Source organism: Erithacus rubecula (assembly GCF_903797595.1).
Source record: "Erithacus rubecula genome assembly, chromosome: 4".
NCBI lineage: Eukaryota > Metazoa > Chordata > Aves > Passeriformes > Muscicapidae > Erithacus > Erithacus rubecula.
Genome location: NC_136686.1, coordinates 67689500 through 67709191, shown reverse-complemented (window position 1 = coordinate 67709191; position 19692 = coordinate 67689500). Strand labels below are relative to the sequence as shown.

The 19692-nt window shown below is 41.1% G+C and overlaps 1 protein-coding gene across 2 annotated transcripts in view; it reads right to left on the bottom strand.

Annotated features, from left to right (window-relative positions):
* Window positions 1-19692, bottom strand: part of NET1 (neuroepithelial cell transforming 1) — a 45886-nt gene that overhangs the window by 7568 nt on the left and 18626 nt on the right. The window contains exons 2-3 of one of the 2 annotated variants that reach the window (XM_079303983.1): window positions 18171-18237; window positions 14030-14089 (exon numbers count right to left, since the gene is read on the bottom strand). In XM_079303983.1, coding sequence (XP_079160109.1) covers window positions 14030-14089; window positions 18171-18237 — 127 coding nt within the window. Of the gene's footprint in view, window positions 1-3297; window positions 3507-14029; window positions 14090-18170; window positions 18238-19692 lie in introns of those variants that run through there. The other variant, XM_079303984.1, reaches the window with a different exon arrangement.

The following is a 19692-nucleotide window of genomic DNA, read 5'->3' as shown; positions in this document are numbered from 1 at the left end:
AAAATATTGTGTGGTGAGGGCTGGGCAGGAAAGGTGTGCACAGGGAGGAGATGGGCTCTGAGTAAAGGCTTGAAAAGGCTGCAGGACTGTCCTGGAGTCCCAAACATCTGGCACAGAGCTGGACATGACTCATCCTCATGAGACAACTCAGCACCAAGCTCAGAGCAGGACAGGGAAGCAGCCCCAGTTTGGGTTCAGCTCAGCTAAAACTGGTTAATTATTGCTGAATTTCAAAAGGCAGAGGTTGTGGACACTGCTGAGGATGAGCTCTGTGCTGTTCCCATCCCCAGCACAGCTCGGTGGCCAAACCCTTGGCTCCAAAGTGACAAATGTTGAAAACAAAACTTAAAAAAAAAAGGGAATAGGAACACACAGAGCTGGATTTGAGTCATGAAGACTGAAGGAGCTAAAAAAGTGTGTGTGTGTGTGTGTAAGATCTGATTTCAGCAACTCGACCCCAGCAGCAGCCCTGCCCACACGCAGAGTTGGGCAATGGAGGAGGAGGAGGTGAGCTCACCCTGAGCTCACCCTGAGCTCAGCCTTCAAACTTGCAGGGGGGAGAACATGAAAAGAAACAATTTATGAGCCGTGCAGTAAGAAAAGAGCTCTTGGCACAGCACAAAGCTGTGCTGAAAATGTTTGGGGAATGTCAAAGTTAAGAGGGGATCATAAAGAAAGGGAAAAGCTGTAAAAGTGTCCTGGGTCACGGGATGCTCAGCTGGGTTTAAGTGGGACACCAGGAACTCCAAGTGGGACACCAGGAACTCCTCCACTGAGCTCGAGACAGGGACAGCCAGGAAAAGGCTGGAAAGTTAGGCCAGGCTCAAAGACAACAAGGAAGGTTTAATTTACTGCAGATGTTTCTGAGTGGAAGAAAAGGGAGGTACTTACTTCTAGAAAAATCATCTATCAGTGCAGGAGGATAAATAAATAGATGTGGGCCAGGAGAGGCTTAAGAAAGTGCAGGACTGAAGCAGGGAAGGCACAGACACAAAGCCACCCACGGCTTTGGCAAGGCTGGAGATAAAAATAGCCTGGAGAAGCAAAATATGACACTGAAAATGAAAAGCAAGAAACCTCAAGCCAAGGGGAGGCTCCAGCAGGTCACTGGGGAAGGGTCAGCGCTGCAGAGATCCAGTGACAGGGCCGGGAGCCCCGGGCCGTGCGGGAATGAGGGAATGTGGCAATGTGGGAATGTGGCAATGCCTTCCCAGCACATCTGTGCCCGCCTGAAGTGACACGTGCACGTGCCCAAGGGCTGGCAGCAGGAATTCCTGAATTCAGCTTACCAAAAAGCTGGTTTTCCTCTCTTAAAGGAGGAAAAAAAAAAAAAAAAAAAATCCCACTGAGTGTCTGAGCGCTCCCTCAGCCACGGCTCGAATGTCAGAAAAACCCATCTGATTGTTGCTCTCGTTCTGAAGATCGTTTGAACCGGAGCAGGGAGGAGGAAAATCAAACTCCAGTGCTCGGAACTCCCCCTTGGCCGAGCTCTGTGTCTCAGCCCGGTGTAAGCCGAGACTGCGGGCGGTTCATGCTGCGGATAACTCGGGCTCAGGAGGGGTTTTTTTTTAGCTCTGTACTTGCAAACAATGGCTCTCCTGTCTCCACGCCGTCTTCCTTACAGGAGCCGGATTACAATAAAGTCTGGGAGGTTTCTGTAACAATCCGGGGGTGTTACAGCACTCACAAATAATTAAAACCCCGGCGGGGTCAACAGCTCCATCAGGAATTATTATTTTTTTCCAGTGAATTAATCACGAGCACAGCCATTAAAACTAATTTTGTGCCAGGCGAGATTTCACACTCCTGAAATTCCTTCAAGTGCTAAGTGCAGGTTAACTCATTAAAAGATTGCACCTTGCTGGAAAGAAAACCAGCAAGGATTTTTTTTTTTTTTCCAGCAGCACGCCAACAACCTTTCCCCTATGCTAGGTAATAATTAGTGGTTTTTACAAGGATCTCTTTACTCGAGTGCAATTGCTGCGTGCCACACGCAATTCCACACCAGCCCCACACAAACACGGTGACCAATGGCAAAACCATCCGTGGAAAGAACTTTTCCTACTGAGCCAATTCAGCAAAAAAGGGGATTTTAGTCAGCAACATGAATAATTCCTGCCAGAAATCATCAGCCTCCTGACCAGCTCGATGTAAGGAGCTTGTGGAACAACCACACCTTTCCCAAATCCAAGAGTCCATTCCCGACCAGGGGATGTGCGCTGATAACTGCAGCTCAGACAGAAGTGCTGGCTCAGGGGATTGGGAATTCCAGGCGATTCGCTCCCCTCCCAGAGCTCTGCTTTCTGTTTCTTCTCCCCCAACATCTGGTTTCCCTTTTGCACAATGAGATTGCCCAAGTTTGGCTGTTGCAAAGCCGGGATTTGCTGAGCTCGGTGACTCGCCGCTGAGCCCTCAAACCCCAGCCATGTCTGGAGACGCCTGGTTTTGTTTTTTTTTTAAAAAAACTTTTCCACTTCATCTCGCCACTAATCTGAGCAATAAACCCAGCCCAAGGCAGCCGGGCCCTACCTGGCTGCTGAACTTTTGCTCCTGTCGCAGCAGGAGGGTTGGGAACACCTCCCAATCTTTGCCATCTGCATAACAACACGCGATAAAAATAACAATACTTCAATCAAACAAACCAGCCCTCAACAGCCTGACAAACCCCATGAAGGGCTTTTCCTCGGTTTTAGCAGCAAACAAGCACCTAATTAGGAAAAATCCTGTCAGTGGAAAGAGCGCTGAGAGACACAGTGGATTTTTAAATGGAGACAGGCGATCTTTAAACGAAAACAGGCGAATTTTAAATGAAAAACCACCTGGGGGGAGCAGGATCAGGTGAGACATCGAGATTGGTTTTGGCTGACTTTTTGAAGGCTATGAACTTATATATATATATGTAATGTATATATATAAATATATAAAAAAAAATATATATACATGAATCTAGACATATATACAGTTTTTTAAATCGCTGGATGAGGAGCTGAGATCGGTTCTGGCTGTCTGGTCCCACTCTTTGGGGGCTAAGAGCTTAAATACACTGAAGATATATATATACATATATATAATACAAATATATATATATGCAGATAAAAGATACATATACATAGAGATGAACTTAAAATACATAGAGAGAGCGTTTTTTAAGCCAGGTAGCGAGCGGCTAGCCCGCTCTCTGCCCAGCTCGCCGGCTCCCCTCAGGCGCGGAGGGCGGGAAGCTGAGGGGGCTCCCCCTCCCCACTCTCCCCTCAAATAAATCCCCATTTTCCCCCTCTGCAGCCCCTCTCCGCTCACCTCCTGCTCCCTGAAGTGCTGGTTCTGCGCGTCGATGACCCGGATAGTCCTTTTGATGGGCAGCAGCCCGCCCAGCTCGTCGTGCGCCACCATGGCCGCGGGAGCGCCGACCCTCCCTCAGCCCGCGCTCATCGCGCTCTGCGCCCGCCGCGCGCCGCGCCCCGAACTCACCGCAGGGGGCGGGGCCAGCGCGCAAACCCCGCCCCCTCCGCGGCAAGCCACGCCCCCGCTGTGCCCGGAGCCCCCAATTCTTCCAAACTTCTCCCAAAAAAACTCCCCAAAAAATTTCTGTTTATTCCTGTGAGTGCCGTGTCCTGCTCTGGGCTGCTCCGGACAGGAGGATGTGAGGATGGTTCAGGGCCTGGAGAGGCTCAGGGGAGAGAGGACACGGTGAGGGACCCCATCCATGGATCCAAAGGAGATCCCAAAGGATGGAGGATCCCAGAGGATGGAGCAGGGGCTGCTCAGGGACCCCATCCATGGATCCAAAGGAGATCCCAAAGGATGGAGGATCCCAGAGGATGGAGCAGGGGCTGCTCAGGGACCCCATCCATGGATCCAAAGGAGATCCCAAAGGATGGAGGATCCCAAAGGACAGAGGATCCCAGGGGATGTAGGATCCCAGAGGATGGAGGATCCCAAAGGATGGAGGATCCCAGAGGATGTAGGATCCCAAAGGATGGAGGGTCCCAGAGGATGGAGGATCCCAGAGGATGGAGGATCCCAAAGGACAGAGGATCCCAAAGGATGGAGGATCCCAGAGGATGGAGCAGGGGCTGCTCAGGGATCCCATCCATGGATCAGTGTCCAAAGGAGATCCCAGAGGATGGAGGATCCCAAAGGATGGAGGATCCCAGAGGATGGAGCAGGGGCTGCTCAGGGACCCCATCCATGGATCCAAAGGAGATCCCAAAGGACAGAGGATCCCAGAGGATGGAGGATCCCAGAGGATGGAGCAGGGGCTGCTCAGGGCCCCCATCCATGGATCCAAAGGAGATCCCAAAGGACAGAGGATCCCAGAGGATGGAGGATCCCAGGGGATGGAGCAGAGGCTGCTCAGGGATCCCATCCATGGATCAGGATCCAGAGGATGGAGGGTCCCAGAGGATGGAGGGTCCCAGAAGATGGAGGGTCCCAGAGGATGGAGGATCCCAAAGGACAGAGGATCCCAAAGGATGGAGGATCCCAGGGGATGGAGCAGGGGCTGCTCAGGGCCCAGCAGTGGCACCAGAGGAACAGGCAGGGACTGATCCCAGGAATTGTCCCTGGATGTGGGGCAGGGACCAGAGAGGGGCTGGAGGCTCCTCCCTGGGGACATTCCAGAGGCACCTGGACACTCCCTGTGCCCTCCCTGTGCTCTGGGAGTGGGAACAGTGACCCACTGTGCTCCCTTCCAACCTCACTATCCTGGAATTCCATGAAAAACAGGACCTCCAAAAGACTCAGCTGCAAGGAGGGCAGAGATCCCACAAAGCCAAGCACACATTTGGTTTTCCCCCCATTTTTACTGTTTTTTCCTGGCATTTACAGTGGCGGGACAAGGCTGGAGTATAAAACCTTTGCTGCTGTAAAATTTATTATTATTATTTTTTTAAATAATTCTTGTCTAGACCTGTGCTTGTGAGTGTGCTGGGAGTTGGAAAGCTGTGCTGGCAGAGCTCTGGGGCTGGGCTGAGCCTCTCCCCTGCTCTCCCAGGGGAGCCTGTCCCGGCAGGCCCGGCTGGAGCTGCAGAGGGTTTGCATTTTCTGTTTGTTTGTTCAAGTCCTTTTTATTCCTGGCACTGCTGCAAATCTCTGAAATAAAAGCTTTCTTGTGCTGGTAAAAATAAACTGATTTGGCTGCCTACCTGTGCTGACCAAGGGGAGAAATTTGGGGTGGGTTCCAGCAGAAGGTTTGCAAGCTGTTTTTCAGAGTCAGGAGGAGGGGAAAAAGGAAAATCCTGCTGTCCCCTCCCCTGGATTTTTAATTTTTGCCTTTGTTTGCTTCTCTCAGCAAATCTGCAGCCACTTAACCTCTGCCATGCAAGGCCAGGACATGGAGGATTCTCAGAAATTAAGGATACACTGAGTTTCCACTTGCTGAAAGGACAGACTGTGACTCTTTCAGACACAAAACCACTTTCCTGGATTACTGAAATTGCTATTTTTAACACCAAAGTGATGCTGACTCAGGGGAGGAGCAGACAAACCCTTCCCTTGAACTGCTCCTGTTTTTTACAGAGTATCAAACCCATTCCTCCTAAAATCCAAGGTTTGAGCCTTGTTAAACTCAGCCTAAAGATTCAGGACTCCTTTCTGCCCGGGGAGATGAACAGGCAGGAGCTGTGAGGGGAGGTGTGAGGCAGAGTCACACCAAGGTGACACTGAAACACTTGTGATGTCCCTGTCCCCAAGCTCCTCCTGCTCTCACCTGAGTGTTTGGTGAGGTGGGTGTTGCATTGTCCCCGGGGCAGGTGATCCCTGACTGTCTGGTGACACTTGGGGAGGTGACAAATCCCTGCTGATGCAAGGGACAGGTGAGGTCAGGGTGAGGAAATGTTGCTGGTTTGATGTGACAGAGCTGCAGGGCTGGGGATTTGTGTCCTGGGAAATGCCCTTCCTTTGGAGAAAGGGCCACCAATTCCCTGAGAGCAGCAGATCCCAAGTGGCCCAGCCTGGAATGGCATCTGGACAGGGCATCAACAGCATTTTGGGGCAAAATCCATCCTGAGCGGTGGAGGTGAGCACCATAAACCCACAGAGGGATGGACATGATCATAAATCCATCCTGAGGGATACAAATGGTCATCATAAACACAAGGGATGGACATGAGCACCAAAAATCCATCCTGAGGGATGGAGATAAACACCAAAAATCCATCCTGAGGGATGGAGATGATGACTGTAAGCTCATCCCAAGGGATGGAGATGATCACCATAAATCCATCCTGGGTGGTGGAGATCACCATAAATCCATGCCAAGAGATGGAGATCACCATAAACCCATCCCAAGGGATGGAGATGAGCACCAAAAAATCCATCTTGAGTGATGACATGAGCACCAAAATTTCACCCCAAGGGATGGAGATGAGCACCATAAATCTATCCTGAATGGTGGAGATCACCATAAATCCATCCCAAGAGATGGAGATCACCATAAACCCATCCCAAGGGATGAAGATAAACACCATAAACCCATCCTGAGGGATGGAGATCACCATAAATCCATCCTGAGGGATGGAGATCAGCACCATAAACCCATCCTGAGGGATGGAGATCACCATAAATCCATCCTGAGGGATGGAGATCACCATAAACCCATCCTGAGGGATGTGGAACTTGGGAACCCTGGGATAAAAGCCAAACCATAGGAAAAGGCAGGAGCAGCAGTTCAGATGGATGGATTTCCCTATAAACCTGTGCTGTAATTCCAGGACACATCTCCCAGTGCTCCCTTCCCCCTCTCCTGTCCCTCCAGGAGCCTCAGGAATGCAGCTGGATCAGGCCACGGATACCAGACCTGTTCTTCCTGCTCTCCTTCCTGCCAGGGGGCATCCCCAACCTTCCTGCCCTGGATTCCCATGGAGATTTTCACTTCCAGGAGCAAAATCCCTCCTGTCATCAAATCAGGGAGCTGGGAAGGGTTGGAGTGACAGGGAATCACCCAACCCTCAGTTTTCCTCTGATTTGCAGAACTGTTTACCTTGAGTCCTGGGCAGCCTCACCCTTGCTCCTGGAATTGATTCCTGGAAGTGCTGCCACCAAATTAAAAAATCCTCTCTGGGGTATTGCAATGCCAATTTGCTCTTTTCAGCTCCAAGAAATTTGAGATTAACAAAGGATGGATTCTGAAGAAAACACACATTCAAATCCCAAAATGCCAGTGTGCAATCCCAGGTTGATGGAAGATTTTAGGGTTGTCAGAGTGTGGCCATGCAGGAATGTTGTCCCCAACAGCTGGAAATGTCCCCAGAGTGGACACACACAACCTGATCCCAACTTTTCTCTTGGAAAAAAACTCAAGAAATGAAATGTTGGAGCAGCAGGAAGACATAAAAATCCCAGCAGGATTGGGATTTTCAGCCCATTATCAGATGGAGAATCTTTACAGCAGCCTGGTCTGGCCATGGCACAATCCCAACCATTCCCAGGAAACTGAAATCCAAAATCCAAAATCCAGGAGTCAAAACTCTCAGTTCCACCCTGGCTGCAGAGGAGCAGCTTGGAAGGAGAAGCCTGGAGGGAGGTGGGTATTCCTCAGTGGAATTTCCCATTTTTTTCCCAGTTTTCCCAGATCCTGGAAGGTGCCTGACATCTGGATTGAAAACAAGAACCTGAGGAGTTTTAATCCCTGGGGAGGCTGCAAGTCTGGGGAAAATGAAAGCATCCAACCCATCCCATCCCCAGTCTGAAATTTTATTTTCTGGCAATTGCCAGTCACCTAAACCATCCCTTCCCAGCTATTTTTACTGGGATATTTTTAGTGGAATGGATTTTTTTGCAGCCCATGCTCAGTGGGACCCCAAAGTGAGGTTGTTTACTGGCCATGAGCTGTGTTTAACATTCCACTCCTGGATATTTATATTCCCTGCCAAATTCAGAGCAGGATTCTGGAAAATGAGCAGAAGTAGGTGATGACCCAACAAGAGACCAAAAACTTTAGGAGCTGCTCTGGAATTTTTCTTTTTTGGGGATGTTGGGAGCTGAATATAATTAGCAGCCACTCAACTCCTGTAAATAGACACAAAAAAGAAATCAACTCTGATTTCCCTGAAATCCATCCTTGGGAATAATAAGGAAAGGTAAAATCCATCCCTGAACATTTTAGGAATATTTAGGAAAAGTAAAATCCACCCTTAAACATTTGAGAATTTATAGAAGGTAAAATTCGACTTTAAACATTTTGGGAATATTTAGGGAAAGTAAAATCCACCCTTAAACATTTTGGGGATATTTAGGAAAGGTAAAATCCACCCTGGGACATTTCAGGAATATTTAGGAAAGGTAAAACCCTGGAACATTTTAGGAATAATAAAGAAAGGGAAAATCCATCCTTGAACATTTTAGGAATATTTAGGAAAAGTAAAATCCACTCTCAAACATTTTGGGGATATTTAGGAAAGGTAAAATCCAACTTTAAACATTTTAGGAATATTTAGGAAAGGTAAAAACCACCCTCAAACATTTGGGAATATTTAGCAAAAGTAAAATCCACCTTTAAACATTTTGGAGATATTTAGGAAAGGTAAAATCCACACTTGAAGATTTTGGGAATATTTAGCAAAGGTAAAATCCACCCTGGAACATTTGAGAATATTTATAGAAGGTAAAATCCACACTTGAAGATTTTGGGAATATTTAAGAAAGGCAAAATTGGAATGAGCTCCCTCATCCTCCTTGTGCTCAGGGCAGAAAAATCCAATTTCCATCTCTTGAATAAGAATGAGAGAGCAGAAATCAGGGATCAGCCAATCCTGGGATATTATTAAACACAAAATTAATTTGATTTTTTTTTTCCCCCTCAGATTAATGGAGCAAGAAAGTGCAGTTGCTCAGAAGAATTAAAGGTTTTTTGGGGAGAAGGAGAAAGTTTTTTTTGGGAGAAAAGAAGGTTTTGGGGATGAAGGACAAGGTTTTGCAGAAAAAGGAGATTTTTGAGAGGAATAAGAAGATTTTTGGGAGAAATGAGAATATATTTAGGAGGAATGAGAAGATATTTAGGAGGAAAGAGGTGTTTTTGGGAGGAATGAGAAACTTTTTGAGAGGAATTAAAGTTTTTGAGAGAAATGAGAAGGTTTTGGGGAGGAATGAGAAGATTTTGGGAGAAATGGGAAGGTTTTGGGGAGGAATGACAAGGTTTTGGGAGGAATAATCAAGTTTTTTTTGGGAAGAATTAGAAAGTTTTTAGGAAGAATAAGAAGATTTTTAAAAGGCATAACAAGGTTTTGAGAGGAATGAAAAGGTTTTTGGGAGGAATGAGAACATTTTTGAGAGGAATGAAGATTTTTGAGAGAAATGAGAAGGTTTTTGGGAGGAATGAGAAGATTTTTAGGAGGAATGTGAAGGTTTTGAGAGGAATAACCAAGTTTTTTGGGAAGAATGAGAAGGTTTTTGGGAGGAATGAGAACATTTTTGAGAGGAATGAAGATTTTTGAGAGAAATGAGGTTTTTTGGGAAGAACTGCCCATGGAATGACAATCATTGATGGAGTGATCTCCACTTTCAAGAACCCAGAATTTTCTGGAAACAAGGATTTTCTCCTTCTCTCCTTTTATTTAAAAGCAATTTTTCACTTTAAAAATAAACTTAAATCAGTGAGAAGTTGGAAATTAGGGTTGAAATCCTCCCTAAAATGAGAGGGACACTTGGAGAGGACACAGGGGGTCACAAAAAGGATCCTCTCTGAGTTTCCAACCCAAGAGGAGAAAACATCACCCAAAAAGAGATTTTTTTTTGCTCGTTTTGCCTCGGGTGAAATGGAGGCTGTCAGTGTTTATTTAGTTGCTAACAACCATCAAGATCCACACCCAGATTTTCAAAAAAACACCTTCTGCTTCCTCCCTGACTCACTCAGCCCTGGGGGCACTTTGGGAGCACCAACAGCCCCAAACTCACCTGAAATTCAGGAATAATTCAAGTTTAAAGAAGGAAAAACTGAATTTCCTGCTCTCCATTCCCAAGTTTGTTATAGTTAATTATGGGGGAGATTTGGGGTCAGAAACAGTCCCAAATTTACCTGAAATTCAGGAATAATTCAGTTTTAAAGCAGGAAAAACTGAGTTTCCTGCCATCCATCCCCAAGATTGTTATAGTTAATTATGGGGGAGATTTGGGGTCAGAAACAGTCCCAAATTTACCTGAAATGCAGGAATTAGAGCAGGAAAAACTGAATTTCCTACCTTCAATTCTCATGTTTCTTACAGTCAATTATGGGGGAGATTTGGGATCACAAACAGCCCCAAATTTACCTGAAATGAAGGAGATAGAGCAGGAAAAACTGAATTTCCTGCTATCCATCCCCAAGATTGTTATAGTTAATTCTGGGGGAGATTTGGGGTCACCAACAATCCCAAACTTATCTGAAATGCAGGAATAATTCAGTTTTAAAGCAGGAAAAACTGAATTTCCTGGTCTCCATTCCTGAATTTGTTATAGTTAAATATGGGGGAGATTTGGGGTCACCAACATCCCAAATTCACCTGAAATGAAGGAGTTAGAGCAGGAAAAACTGAATTTCCTGCTCTCCATTCCCAAGTTTGTTATAGTTAAATATGGGGAAGATTTGGTGTCAGAAACATCCCAAATTTACCTGAAATTAAGGAATTAGAGCAGGAAAAAGGGAATTTCCTGTCCTCAAATCTCAAGTTTGTTATAGTCAATTATCAATTACATTCTAGTGCAGCTCCAGGTGTGATCCCAAAAGAAAATTCCTGATTTTCTCCCCAAAAGAGAAAAGGCTGAAAGAATCCCACTCAGATTTTGGGAATATTTGGAAGGTTTTTGTCAAAGCAGAAACCTCAGAGATTTGCTGGATCTGGTTGGGTTTTGAGTAAAAAGCAAGGAAATAAATCAAAATAAAGGTATTTAATCCCCCTGGACATTCCCAGTGTGTGGAATAATTTGGATATGGGAGTTTTAAAAAGCATTAAGGGATTGCTGGAACTTTTTAGAAAAAAAAAAATCCTAATTAATAAAAGAGATTCCAATTCATAAAAATAAAATAAATTCCAATTAATAAAAAAGATCCAAATTAATTGAGAATTAAATAATCCCTTCCTCTTAGCTTTATTTTAAAAGCAAATGGGGTAGGGTGGCAAATTTGGGATTTTTCAGCTCAATTTGCTGGAGCTGAAATCTCATTTTTGCTGCAAATTTAGAGAGAAAAACCCTGGAAAATCAATTTATCAGAGGCTAAAAAACATATGGTTTGATCAGAGCATTATTGAATTATTGTGCTTTTCTCTTGTGATTTTATTGCATCTGGGATGGAGCCAAATTGGAGGTTTTGGGTTCATCTTGATTAAATACAGGAAAAGAACAATTTGGGAACAGGTTAATGAGGTTCAGGAGTGCTGCTGATGAGTTTGGGAAATCTGAAAGGAATATTTTGAAACTTTAAAACTCCTGCAGGGTTGGGATCAAAAAACCTGGAAAATACAATTCCAGCAGCACCATTCATGTATTTTAACCAAAATTTGGAGTTTCTTTGGTGGGTGTGCCTCAAAATCCCCAAAAATCCAGCAGAGCCTGATCCTTTTTAGAGAATAAATTTAAAGATTAAGTGAAAGAAAAGCTGAACTTTAGCCCAGGGATTTCCTTTTTTTCCTTGAAGTTTTCTGTTAAAATCAACCTAAAAAATCAGGGTCAGAGGGTCACAAACTCTTTTTTTTTTTTGTTTTTATTTTTCTTCCCATTCTGGAATTTCAGGATGATCCAGGCTGGAGAAGTCAAAACCCAGAAATTTGCCTGGGCAGTCATGGAAAGGATCCAGCAATTCCAGGGGAATAATTAATTCAGAATAAATAATCTATAATAAATAATCCAGAAGAAATAATCTAGAAGAAATAATTCAGAATAAATAATCCATAATAAATAAACAAATAATTCAGGATAAAGAATTCAGAATAAATAATCCAGAATATAGAATTTAGGATAAATAATCCAGAATAAATAAATAATTTGGGATAAAGAATCCATAAGAAATAATCCATAAGAAATAATCCATAATATATATTCCAGAGGAAAGAATTCCGAATAAATAATCCAGAATATATAATTTAGGATAAATAATCCAGAAAAAATAATTATTTGGGATAAAGAATTCAGAATGAATAATCCAGAAGAAATAGTCCATAATATATATTCCAGAGGAAATAATTCAGAAGAAATAATCCATAATATATAATTTAGAATAAATAATAATCCAGAAGAATAATGATCCAGAATAAACAAATAATTTGGGATAAAGAATTCAGAATAAATAATCCAGAAGAAGTAATCAATAATAGACATTCCAGAGGAAAGAATTCAGAAGAAATAATTAATAATATATAATTCAGAAGAAATCTTCCAGAATATGAAAGCCAAAATAAATAATCTAGAATATGTGATCAAGAAGAAATAATCCATAATATGTAATGAAGAAATAATCCAGAATAAATAATCCATAATAAATAATCCAGAATATATCTGGATTAATTAATCTCAGCCTAATGAACCTTAAACCTCAGTCAGCTAAAGAGGTGTTAAACAGGAAAATTCCTTTTTTCTCTTCTTTCCCCTCTCCAAATGGATCAGGACAAACAGACAGACAGATGGACAATGGGAAGAAGTTTTTCCTCAGAAGAAAAGTGTCACTTTAGGAGGGATTAAGGAGTTTTTCCCCTCAGAAAAACAGGAAAAAAGCAGGAAAAAAGCAGGAAAAAAAGCAGGAAAAAAGCAGAAAAAAAGCAGGAAAAAAGCAGAAAAAAGCAGGAAAAAAACAGGAAAAGGTTCCCCTCAGGACAGACAGATGGACAGTGGGAAGGAGTTTCTCCCTCAGAAAAGTTTCACCTCAGGAGGAAAAAGGAATTTTTTCCTCAGAAAAGTAGGAAAAGTTTCACCTCAGGACAGTGGGAAGGAATTTTTGCTTCAGAAAAACAGGAAAAAGGTGGGAAAAGGTTCCCCTCAGGACGGACAGATGGACAGTGGGAAGGAGCTTCTCCCTCAGAAAAGTTGCACCTCAGGAGGAAAAAGGAATTTTTTCCTCAGAAAAGTAGGAAAAGGTTCCTCTTAGGACAATGGGAATGAGTTTTTCCTTTCGAAAAGCAGGAAAAAGGCGGGAAAATCTTCCCCTCAGGATGGACAGATGGACAATGGGAAGGGTTTTTCCTTCAGAAAAGCAGGAAAATCTTCACTTCAGCTTCTCTGTTTCATGAAGGAATTTTTCCTTCAGAAAAGCAGGAAAAGGTTCCCCTCAGGACAGTGGGAAGGAAGTTTTCCTTTAGAAAAGCAAGCAAAAAAAAGCGGGAAAATCTTCCCCTAAGGACAGACAGATGGACAATGGGAAGGAGTTTCTCCCTCAGAAAAGTTTCATCTCAGGAGGGAAAAGGAATTTTTCCCTCAGAAAAATAGGAAAAGTTTTACCTCAGGACAGTGGAAGTTTTTCTTCCAGAAAAACAGGAAAAAGGCAGGAAATTTTTCCCCTAAGGATGGACGGATGAATAATGGGAAGGAGTTTTTTCCCTTTGAAAAGTTTCACCTCAGGAGGGAAAAATGGTATTTTCCCTGAGAAAAGCAGGAAGAGGTTTCCCTCAGGAGGAAAAAAGGAATTTTTCCCTCAGAAAAGCAGGAAAAGTTTCCCCTCAGGACCGTGGGAAGGAGTTTATCCCTCAGAAAAGGTTTTTCCCCCATCTCTGTAAATCCCTTTAATTCCCCACCCAAGGCACTGAAATCAAACAAAAATAACATTGCAAGAGGTTTTGCCTCCCTGACCTTTTAAAAACGCTGATTTTGGGGGTAAAACTCATTTATTTCACCCTTGAAAAATCTGGTTTTGTGGGTAAAACTCTTTTATTTCACCCAATATCCAACCTGGGTTTGGGATTTTGGATTGAGGCTGGGCACGACCCAAAATTCAAAATACACAAAACTCCACAGCCCCCAGCAGAAATTGTCAAAGGAGGGGATTTTTGTAAATTCATTTTCAGGTGGTGTAAATTAATTTTCAGGTGTTATAAAATAATTTTCAGGTGTTATAAATTAATTTCAGTACCTTAAAGTCGAGGCTGTTCAGGCTGACAACGTCGTCGTCCTTCTCTCGTCGCTTCCTCTTCTGTGAGAAACCAAAAATTATGGATTTGGGGTCAGAAATTTAATTTAATTTTATTTATTTTATATTTTATATTTATTTGTTTAATTTTAAAGACAGCAATCTGGAGATATTTCCTTTTTTTACAGCCTTAGTTAAGTGTAGGGACTCAAAAATTAAATTATTTGCCTTCAAGCTTCTTTCCATGCACTCCCATAATTGTGATTGGGAATTAAATCTTTAAATAAAAACCATTGGGAAATTATTTGGGATTTATTTAAGGTCATAAAATCCTGGAATAATTTCGATAAAAAAGGATTTTAAAAACCATCCTGGTCCCAAATTTGTCACCTCCACTTATCCCAACCTGGCCTTGGACATTCAAGTGAGACAGAAATTCTGGATTTTTATTTCATTTTATTTAAAATTTTATTTTATTTTATTTTATTTTATTTTATTTTATTTTATTTTATTTTATTTTATTTTATTTTATTTTATTTTATTTTATTTGTCCCTGCTTGTGTGTGAGAAGGGCTGCAGAATTTCTGTTTTGGAATGCGAGTGTCTATTAAAAAATGGGATAAAAATGAGGTTTTAGACTTAAGAATTCTCAGCTCTTTTCCCTTTCCAAGAAAAGAATAATTAGAATAATGATTAAAGGCATTTGCACTGAGATTTCTGGCATTTTCCATTATTTCTGGAATATTAAAGTAGAAAATTCCCCTTCTCCCAGCCCCCAAATCCTGGGAAAAAAATTGATTTTCCCAAATTTATTAAAGTAGAAAATTCCCTGTGTCATGGTCCTCAAATTCTTGGAAAAAATTTCTTTTTCCAAATTTATTAGAGTAGAAAATTCCCCTTTTCCAGCCTCAAAATTGTGTGGAAAAATTTCATTTTCCCAAATTTATGAAACCCTCAGACCCAATTTAGGACTTAGCAGAGCAGAAACTTAAACAAAAATATTGCTCAGGAAGGAAAATGAAAATATTTTGAAAATATGAAAATATTTTGGGATTTTATTTCAGAAACACCTCAGGAGCAGGAGTGAAAATGGAATTTCAAGGATTTTAAGGGAAGCTCCAAGAAACAATTGGGAAATAATTGGGAAATAATTCCAATTAAATTCTCTTAGGAGGAACAGCCTCTTCCCCCTTGAAATTCAAATTTCATTTTTTGACCTCCTGGCAGGAGCAAAAGTGCAATTCCTGATTTTTTATCATTTCCAAATGACCTCAAATATTTAAAGACAATTTTTAGTGATGCCAAACTTCTGTTAAAGCTGAAATTTGGAATTTATCTGAATGGAAATATTCATTAAAATTCTTTTTAAAAGTTCAGTTTCCAAGTTCTTTTGAGAATCTGCTGCTGAAGTGCCTTGGAGGGCTCTCAAAAATTCTTTTTTGTGTTTCATGTTCCTTTTTATGATGTTTTTATGCCATAAAATCCACAATTTTTAGTATTTTAATCATATATTTAGTAATTATAGTTATTTCAAATTTAATTTTTATATTTATTTTTAATCTTAATTTTTTGCCTGTTTACACCATGTTATTATTTAATCATCAATTAAATATTAATTAGTATTTAATATTAACAAATTCCTCACATTTTGGGTTTTTTTTTGCAATTTGGGTGCTGTTTTTTTTTTCCTCATCTCAAAGTGGATTCAAGGATAAAATTCCTCAATTATTTCAATTTTTCTGGGTTTTTTTTCTGAGTTTTTAAAGACAAGATCCCAACTCTCACTTGAATCTTTTCTCTGACACATTTGCTGATCAGAGAGGAAAAAATTCCCACATCAGATTTTTCATTCCCCTATTTTTTATTCCATCCTTTTCCAGACCCCTGAAAAACTTGAGAAAATGCAAATCCAGTTTTTTTTCTTTTTTTTTTTCCTTGGGATCAGTAAAATATTCCAGGTGATTAAAAAAAATTAAAAATAAATTAAAAAAAAAAAAGAGGATTTCTTCCATTTTCCCCCCAAAAATTAAGATTTCAGGATTTCTTTATGGGGAAAAAAAAGCTGCAATAAAGCTCTTTTTTTTTGGGATTTTTTATTTCCTTATAGGGTGGAAGATTTAAATTTTTCCCATAAAGCTCCAGCCCAAACCCAGACACAAAAATGAGGCCAAAATGTTGTTTTTAAACTGGCCAGACTCAGGATTCCATTGGCTGCAGCCCAATTTCATTCTGGAGAAAATCACAGACTTTGCACTCCAGAGCCAGAAGGGAAAAATTCCAGGGAAAACAACTCAAATCCAAAGATTTGGAGTGACAAGATGGAAAAAACAACTAAAAAAATGGGGTTTTTTCTCCCATTTTTGGGTCTTCTACCCATTCATTCCCTTTCTACCAGTCCCCAAATCTTGTGGAAAAAATATTTTTTCCCAAATTTATGAAAGTGGAAATTTCCCCTTCTCTCAGCCCCCAAATCTTGTGGGAAAATTTTGCTTTTCCCATATTTATTAAAGGGGAAAATTCCCTTTCTCTGAGCCCCCAAAATATGTGGAAAAATTATTTTTCCCAAAGTATGAAAGTGAGAAATTTCCTTTCTTCCAGTCCCCAAATCATGTGGAAAAAATTCCTTTTTCTCAAATTATTGAAGTGGAAAATTCTCATTTTCTCAGCCCTTAAATTGTGTGGAAAAAAATTCCTTTTCCCCAAATTATTAAAGAGGAAAATTCTCATTTCACACCCCCCAAACTGTGTTGAAAAATTCCTTTTTCCCAAATTTATTAAAGGAGAAAATTCCCATTCTCTCAGTCCCCCAAATCTTGTGGGGAAAAAATTCATTTTCCCAGATTTATTAAACCCTCAAACCCAATTCAGAGGCAGAAACTTAAACAAAAATATTGCTCAGGAAGGAAAATGAAAATATTTTGAAAATATGAAAATATTTTATTTCAGAAACAACTCAGGAGCAGGGCTGAAAATGGAATTTCAAGGATTCTGAGGGAAGCTCCAGGAATTCTTTGGAAACAATTGGGAAATAATTCAAATTAAATTCTCCTCTATTTTTTTTTTTTTGCCTCAATCCAGGATATTTTGGTTTGGAAGGAGCAGAATGGTTTTTGCTGCTTTTTCCCCCACTTGAAAATCAGAAATTTTAATGAGGTTTCACAATGATTAAATCCACAAAATTCCCAATTTCCCAGCAAAAAAAAAAAAAAAATCCTCAAAAATGCAAGAGAATAAAGGAAAATATTCCATGAGGAATTTTGATTCCAGTCAGAGGATTTTTTAAACCCAAACTGATTTAATGTTTTCTCAGAATTATGAAGAACAATTCCCTAAAAATCCATCCCACTCTGGCATGGAAATTCTGGCTTAAATCTGATTTCTTCTTTCATTTTCCAGCCTTTTGGCCAAACATGAAAAGAGGATTTTTTTGGCACTGGCATAAGAATAAAAAAATGGTGTTGTTAGATCACAGAATTTTCAGGTCTAAAAGAATAATTTTAAAACTGTATAATAATTAAAAATCTGGGTTGAATGGAGCTGAAAATTCCTAAAACTCAGCAAAATTCAAATTTCCAAGAATTTGTGGGTTTGGTTGTTTTAGCAGCTGGATCAATTCCCAAAATTCCAGGGGTTGGGTTTGGAAATGGAAATTTTCCAGATTTGAGGATGGAATTATCACTTCCAAGGGCAGCAAATGATGGGAATGAACTTTAGGATGGAACTGGAATTCCTTAAAAACCTCAGTGCTTGAAGGACAGAAAATTCCAGAGGGAAATTCCAGAGGGAAATCTTTCCTTACCTGCTCCAGAGTTTGGAAAATAAAGAATGCAAAAAAGAGAATTCACAAAAAGATCAAAGAGCTTCTCCACATCAATAAAATCCAAATTTTTTTGCATTTAATGAATAAAAAACCCATTTCATTTCCCCACCTTTAGCCAAGTCTAAAACACATCAGAAAAATCAGGAATTCAGCAAGAAAAAGTGTCCAGAATTTTCCTGAATCCCTGAGTGCAAAAAGCAAGAAAAAATCAGGAATTATTAAAGGAAAATGATGATTTTCCTTCTTTTCCACAGGTGTTTTCACCTCTGGATTCCTGATTTTCCTTCACATCTGGATTCCTGATTTTCCAGCTGTTCCACTCACCAGGGTGAAATCCCAGTGTGGGCCTGGAGTGAGGAATGTGAAGGAGCTGCCTCTTCTCAGAGGGTACCTGTGAGCAGAAAAAAGAAATTATTATTATTATTATTATTATTTTATTTTAATTTTTTTTTGAAAGGAGGAAGCCAAAGGATTGCCAGAAATCCCCAGCAAAATTTGCAATTTTGGATTGAAAACTCCTGATTTTTTTTACAATAAAAAGGTGGCTCAGTGTAAAAATTGCAGGGAAAGATCTTTTTGATCCCAAATTAAAAAAAAAAAAAAAAAAAAGGAAGATACAACAACAAAAAAAATAATCCTAATTTGGATTTAATTTGAATTTGAGGCACACACAATTTGTAATTTGGAACAAAACTTTATTGAACCAGCCCCACCTGAGCAAACAAATTCCACTCCCAACTTTCACCCTCTGCTGGATTTAAGGAATTTTTTCCAGCCAGAACTTTTTTACAGTTTCTTCTGGCCAGAGGATGGAAGGGTTTGTGTCTTTTATGGGTTTTTAGTTCCAAATGGATCATACAAATTTTTTTTTTTGTTTTTTTTTGAGATTTCCCTTTTTGCTGTCTGACATCTCCTCCTCTTCTTCATCCTGAGATTCCACAGGATTATGGAAAATCTGGGAATAACAGAGGGCTGCAAATCTGAATTTCAGGGATTCATTCCCAAATTCTGGGGCAGGAATGTGTCTGAAAATCTGAAAATGGGATTTCTCTGACATTTCAAATAGAGCAGGATTTTTTTTTTTTTTTCCAGGAAAAATCCCCCAACATTTCACCTGAGGAAATTGAGGAGTTTAGTTAAGCCTTCCTTGACTAGAGATTGAAAATTAAAGATAATTAAAACCACTCAAACAAACTCCCAATCATCAATATCAGGATGATACAACCATGAAAAAAAAAAAGGGGGAATGATCATGAGAGGAATTAATTTGGGAATTTTAGCAGTTTTTTGTTGGAGAGAGGAGGTTCAAAACTCCTCATAGGAAACTTTGGTTTTTCAGTTATCCACATGAACTGGAAAGAAATTTCTCCCCTTCAAACTCCAGCATCAGAACTTTGTCCCTTGATTGCTCTGAGGGGAAAATTCAGTTAATAATTCTCAGGGGAATATTGGAATGATGGAATTTAAAATTTCTCTTCATTCTTTAAACTCCTAAGTTTTCTGCTAGAGCAGAGCCTGGTCCAGCCCTGCTGCTCTTTCCTCCTCTTCATTTGGGAGCTGCAGGATGAGCAGAGGGATGGAGCAGCTCTGCTGGGAGAGAAGGGTGGAAAATTGGGAATATTCACCTGGAAAAGGCTCCAGGAGAGCTGGAGAGGGACTGGGGACAAGGGATGGAGGGACAGGACCCAGGGAATTGGGAAAGGGGAAATTGGGGAAGGAATTGCTGGGCTGGCATTGCCAGAGAATCCCTGGAATGTCCAAGGTGGGACAGTGGGGTTGGAACAATCTGGGATAGGGGAACTGGGATGGGAACTGGATGAGCTTTGAGGTCTTTTCCCACCCAAAC